This window comes from Orycteropus afer, unplaced genomic scaffold (assembly GCF_000298275.1).
Source record: "Orycteropus afer afer isolate SDZICR_OR568_19922 unplaced genomic scaffold, OryAfe1.0 scaffold00003, whole genome shotgun sequence".
NCBI lineage: Eukaryota > Metazoa > Chordata > Mammalia > Tubulidentata > Orycteropodidae > Orycteropus > Orycteropus afer.
The window spans coordinates 33,751,346-33,758,247 of NW_006921590.1; the positions used below are offsets into that span (position 1 = coordinate 33,751,346).

Sequence of the window (6,902 nt, forward strand, 5' to 3'; positions counted from 1 at the left end):
AAAAAAAAAAAAAAAAAGGAATCAACCTTGCGCTGTTCATCTTGATTCTCCTTCCCCCTTTTGAAGTTAGAGGAAATCAGATGCCTCTACCACACCATTTTTGCAGCCAGGGAAAGCACTGCCCTTGTGAGGTATCCTGCATTCTCATTTTTCTAAAAATTTAGTTAAATTTCCAAAGAAGGGTGTTACTTTATTTCTTAGTGTATCATCCTACTTGGTAAAATGGAGGGTGAGTGAAAAAGGAAGACCCTCAACAAGAATTAAGACAGTGGCTCTAACAGTGGGGTCAACCATGGCAATGATTGTCAGGCTGGTGCAGGACCAGGCAGTGTTTCATTCTGTTATACATAAGGTCACTCACTATGAGTTTGAACAGGCTAAGAAGAACAACAATATCATCCTACCATATTTTTCTAAGAAATTTTGTAACGATGTATTCTTTTTCTCCTCCAACCCCAGGGGAAAAACAGTACAAAAAGAGGGAAGAATGAGCTATGCAGATTTTGTTTGGTTTTTGATCTCTGAGGAAGACAAAAGAAACCCCACCAGGTATGACTTCTAAGTTTCCTTTGCCAAGGTATAAAACATGTTCAGAAGGTGTGAAAAAGTCATGATGTATACTTAGTAAATCACCCCAGGAACATCAAAATGAGAGTCCCCTCAGGGTTCTCAGTCAAGAATGGAGACAGGCACTGAATCCATGGTCACAGAATATCAAGATAAGTGCAGTTACCCAAAAAAAAAAAACTCAGGTGAAATGACATGTGAATTGGCCTTGAGGGTAAGTAAGTCTAGTAAGTGTTAATATGGAATGTCAGAATAGAGGTTGTTAGCTGTTTTATAACCTTAATGGTTCAGTGATAAATTAGAGAGGGAAGAAGAGGAAATTCAGAATGACTAGTATACAAGAACACAGATTCCCTCAACTGGAATCATCTCACCCTTTCTTTGACACTTTCAAACATGCCTTCTTGATTTGTACTTAAGAATTTACATGTCTTTTTCTACCCCATAGTCTGTCTCTTGTTTAAGCAAAAAATCTTGGTCCCTCTCTTTTTTTTTTTTTTTAAATCCAGCACTGGGTAACACAGTGCCCTGGATGTGTTGTATACTTAGTATGTGTGTTGTATGCAAAAGAGGGAGGGGATGCAGTTCTTAATGCTGCCTGCAGGTATAACTGACACTGCTTTCTATGTGTTGGCTCAAGAACTGTCAAATTGTTGGATGTATTCTTTGGAAATCATTGAAATAGAAATGAAAATAAGCTTAGGAAAACTTACTAGATTACTTTTAAGAAACTTGTTTTCCATTTCAAAAATATTAATTCATTGTCCATTATAGAATAATGATGAGCATAAAAAAATAATAATTTTAACACCTAAGGGAAAAAAAAAAACACTATAAAAAATTTGGTATCGTCTTTTTATACATAATTTTATATACTATTTGGACATTTAAATTATTTCCATACAATCACAGTTTTCATGGAATGTGCTCATAAGTATCCTCTTGTGCCCCACTGTCATTGAGTCGATTCTAACTCACAGCAACTCTGTAGGACCAAGTAGAGCTGCTCCATAGGGTTTCCAAGGCTGTGAATCTTTATGGAAGCAGACTATTTCATCTTTCTCCTGCTGAGCATATGGTAGTTTCCAACTGCCAGTCTTTGGATTAGCAGCTGAATGCTTAACCACTGTGCCACCAAAGTGCCTTCATCCTCTCATAGTTATGACTAAATAATTGTAACATCCACAATTTTTCCTTAGAAGAAATTCCTAGAGAAGAAACTCCTTCTTCTCCCCTCCCCCTCCCTACTTCCTCTTCCTTTCTCCTCCTTATTCCTCATCTTCCTTCTTCCCCTCTCTACCTCCCTCCCTTACACTTCTACTCTTTCTCTCCTTCAAATGATATGATAAATAATATCATACTATACGTAGTTTTGTAATAACATTATTACATAATATTTCCATGCTGGTATGTATCCATCTATGTAATTTATCATTAATCTATTATTTTAAATGTTTTTGTTGTTTTGGTTAGATTATCTAAATTTCCAAAGATTTGGAGAATGTATGTTTCCTTTTTTTCCTGGTATCCTGTTAACCTTCCCAATCCCAATCTTTTATATTTCCTTAATTATAGAAAAGCTTTCTTCAAATATTTCAATTCTATCCGTTTCTTTCTTTCTCTTAGAACTCCAATTGTCCCACTTCTACTTCTGGCCTTTGTGTCTCTTTCTTTTATATAGTCTATTTCTGTTCTTTTCCACTGCCTTCTAGAAATGTTCCTAAATTTCATGTCCTAGATCACAAATTCATTTTCAGCTATAGCTGTCCTGCTACTTCTCCTATTTATATGCCAGGTTGGCATATTATTAACAAGTAAGCAGAATCAGAAAATAATATTTTTGACAACTCTAGTGCAGTATCTGATTCAGGCAAGGATTACCAAATATATAATAATAAAACTATTAATTAAAATATGTATTTATTGTGTATTTTATTTTTCATGTCTAATGGCTTTGCTTGATTCTTATGATTTCTTGCTATTTGTATATTTAATATTCCGCTTTAGCTATGTATTATGGTGGGTTTGTTTGTTGTTGTTGTTTGAGGTCTTAGCTATGTAAAGGTGTTTGTTTTGTTTTTTAACTTTTTATTATATATGTTTAAAATTTCAAACATATATAAAAGTAGACAGAGCTGTGTGGTAAACACCTTGTGTACTCTTGGTTAATTGTACGTACACCTCTACCTACTTTCTCTTCCTATATTACTTTGAAAGAAATCCCTTATATCATTTTTATTATACTTATTTCAGATTTAGGTTTTTAAAAGTCAACCAGCTTCACATATTGTTTTTCAGATTGTCATCTTTTATTATACTATAGGTGTGAATGTATTAAAGTGTCTAGTTATTTTGTCCTGTGAGCTCATGCCCCCTCAGAAGAAACAGCTACCCTGTCTGATCATGTATAATGACTGAAACTGAGGCCCTTCCAGTTGGTGTTTCGCCCAGTGACTTTAAAGAAAAAGGAAATGAACCCAAGGAGAAGAGTCTTGGGTACCACAGAAATGCAGGTCAACTACCCTCCACTACACCAGCAATTTCTCTGTTCAGGGACTTGCCTTTAAACTCACAGAAAAAAAGCAGCACTGTTAGGAGACAGTCATCTTAGGTTGTAATCTACTAGCCTTCTAGGATTAAAACCCTACACTGGGCAGCTTCATGAACACCCAACTTCTCACTGCACAAATATTTTACCAGCCCAGCAGGCTGATGTTGCTGATGCTTTCTCTTAGGGGGGATGCTTCAGGCAGTGACCTTCCCAAGGCTATGTAGGGAGAAGCAAAACTGGAAGGGAAAGCTCTTCCTTGCCTTTCTTCCAGACAAGATCCTCTTGACCCCAGATATACCACCTTCCTTACACTCTCACAAATACTATTTTGGATTTGTTTTACTGTGTACTTTAACTTTTTCCTCTATATCTTGTATTTCCTATAATCTGAAAATTAGGGAAAAGGCCTTATTAGATTCCAATGAAACATTTTTGGCAAGAATACAAAAGTGATGCTGTTTACTTCATATATCTTACACTTGGAGGCACATAATGTGAAGTTGTCCCATTATTAGTGACGCTAGTGATGACAGCCATATCTCTGCATTATAATTACTATCTCCCTTTCAATTAGCAAGTAATGTAGGTGTGTAATGTCCTATTCCACAACACATCTTCAATTAATAGTTTTATTATTATCTATTTGGTAATCCTTGCCTGAATCAGATACTGCAGTAGGGTTGTCAAAAAGATTATTTTCTGAATCTGCTTTTTTGTTAATAATATGCTAACCCGACATATACAACAGCAGCTAATAAATGTAGAATGAATAGATAGAAAATCAGCAAGAACACAGAATAATGTTTAAAAACACCATTAACCACTGAATTTATAAAATACCCCACCCAACAACATTTTTAAGCCAATGAAACATTCATCAAAATAAATAATACCTTGAATGTAAAAGAAGTCTTAATAAATTTAAAATAATTTGAATCAGATAGTTTTCAAAATGGCAGGAGGAATTACATAGACCCTCTACCCAATGAAATAATGAAATCTGATTAAAATGATTTTAAAGAAAAAAAATTAAACTTTCTATAAATTGTCCTCAAGCCACACAGTAAAAGAAGAAAAATTTATTCAAGAAAATCTATTGAATTTCATTAAGAACAATGAGAGTCTGTAGCATTTGATCCATGACCTGCTCCCTTCTTCCCACACCCCAACTCAGCATTAGAGAAGCTGTACTGCAAGGTGGGAACATTTACCTCCCCAGCTCCCACAGGAGGGCTGTAATCTCCCTGGCAAAGGCAAGTGGCCAGCATTTCTCAAATTCCCCAGCACTGTGTTGCAGAAACTCTCTTTCAAGCAAGAGTGGCTAAGGTCTGGGACTCTCTTCATCTGCCCAGTCCTATTTGTAGGGTAGAAACTGTGTTCCAGGCACAGGCTGAAATCTATGAGGCCTGGATTGCCATTGCCCCAGTCTTGTAGAATAGAGGTTCCATGCTGAGAGAAGCGAGTTGAGAAAACCAGAGGCAATTGCCAGTGCCCTGCTCATACAGCAGAGGTGTAACTGAGAGAAGTAGGCCACTGCCCCTATCCCCAGCCCTGGGACAGTGGCACAGAGGTTTTGCAGGCTTTTAAAACAGGCAGTTCCAAAGCTGTGCAAAGAGAGTCGACTTAATTTGGAACAAAGTATGAGGAAGTTCAAGCTTAACAGCACTCTCAGAAACAATGGAGATATCCAAGAAAAACTAAATTGCCATCGAGTTGATTCCAACTCATACTGACCCCCATTTGGTTTCCAAGGCTATAAATCTTTACGGAAGTAGATTGCCTCATCTTCCTCCCACAGAGCAGCTGGTGGATTTGAACCACTGACCTTCTGGTCATCCTTACCCATTACACCACCAGAGCTCCTTAATGGAGATTTAGTGGTACACAATTGAAAGAAATCTAGCAGCTGGGCATATATAAATATATTTATATGTAGGTGTATATATATAAGTGTATGCATTCATAAATAGGCATATGAAAAATAAGTACTTGAGAGCACAAACATGGATACTTCTTAGATGAGCAAACAAACACTTTGTGAGATTGGTTTACAGGTCTGAAAGCTTAGGACCATTATCTCTAGGGACAACTCACCCAGTTGGCATAATATACTACATAAGGTATAAACTACATCCTAGGACCAATAAGCAACATCATGATAAACAGGAAAATATTGAAGTTGTCAAGGATTTCCTTTTACTTCGATCTACAGCCAGTGCCCATGAAAGCAGCAATCAAGAAATCAAATGACGTATTGCATAGGACAAATCTGCCGCAAAAGATATCGTTAAAGTGTTTAAGAGCAAAGATGTCACCTTGAGTACTAAGGTGAGCATGACCCAAACAATGGTATTTTCAGTCACCATTTATGGAAGTGAAAGCAGGGCTATGAATAAGTAAGAGCAAAGAACTGATGCCTTTGAATTATGAAGTTGATGAAGAATACTGAATAATCCATAGACTGCCAGAAGAACAAACAAATCTGTCTTAGAAGAGGTATAGCCAGAATGTTCTTTAGAATCAAGGATGGCAAGACTTCATCTCACATGCTTTGGACATGTTATCAGGAGGGACCAGTCCTTGGAGAAGGACTTCATGCTTTGTAAAGTAGGGCATCAGTAAAAAATTAAACTAAGTCCACAAGAGTCAGCATATAACCTTGAGTATATCCCACCTTAATTTGGAGACCATCTGAAGAATAGATTTGACCCATTGAACACCAGTGACCAAAGCCCTGATGGATTGTGGGATGACATCAAGAACATCATACATGAAGAAAACAAAAGGTCATTAAAAATTAAGGAAAGTGGACTTCTGGTAAGATGGAAGAATAGGCAGACAAGCGACACTGACCCTCTTTAACAAAGAAAAGAAAAACCAATTGACAGAGATACAGAAGATAATCCTGGAACCCTGAGCTTTGAAAGGAACTATACAGAAGTGGATTAGGCACCAACTAGTAGAAAAACCTGAACTAAAACAGTGAGTACAGAGACAGCTGGAGCTGCAGACTATCAGCTACCCTGATGGGACCAACAGCCTGAATATTTCCAAGGGGTGTTGGGACCTGAGAATTGACCTAAAGATCAGCCCTGGCCACCAAAGACTGCAGGGATGACTGCGCTGCTGGCGGCCTATGACTAGGAAGGGAAAAGGAAGGAGGGAGAAAACCTGAGCTGTTGACTTTCGGCTGTCCAGAGGGCACAGCCATGTGGCAGCCATATTGGATATTTAAAATGACCAAGGGCGCAGCCATTTTGATTGTTTACACGTGGCAGCTATTTTAGATATTTAAAGTGACAGAGGATACAGCCATTTTGAATGTTTACAAGCGGTGGCTATTTTGGATATCTAAAGTGACTGAGGGTACAGCCATTTTGAATGTTTACAAGTGGCAGCCATTTTGGATATTTAAAGTGACTGAGGGTATAGCTATTTTGAACCTTTACAAGTACCAACCATTTTGGATTTTAATATGACAGCTTTCTCATTTGGATTCCAGGTAAGAATAGGCTCTGTTTGCCAAGGTTGACAGGGACATACGAGAGACCGACAACAGGAAAGGAGACAGGTGGTGACTGAATAAGTGCTGTCAACTAATGAATAGAGGAGCATAACACAGTACCCTGCTTGCGTAGATAACATACAAATAAAACGAAAATCATGGGCAACTCACTCTGACATACAGTCACCAATTAAATATAAACACAAAAATGTCACAATGCCTTGAAGACAACAGAGCATCACAGTCCACACAAAGAAGCAAGATAAAGCAGGAGAAACA

General features: G+C 37.6%; 1 protein-coding gene across 1 annotated transcript in view; it reads left to right on the plus strand.

Moving 5' to 3' along the window:
- Window positions 1–6,902, plus strand: part of PPP2R3A (protein phosphatase 2 regulatory subunit B''alpha) — a 203,251-nt gene that overhangs the window by 115,006 nt on the left and 81,343 nt on the right. Inside the window, exon 9 of the mRNA XM_007937128.2 lies at window positions 460–549. Within this exon, the coding sequence (XP_007935319.1) occupies window positions 460–549 (90 nt within the window). The remainder of the gene's footprint in view (window positions 1–459; window positions 550–6,902) is intronic.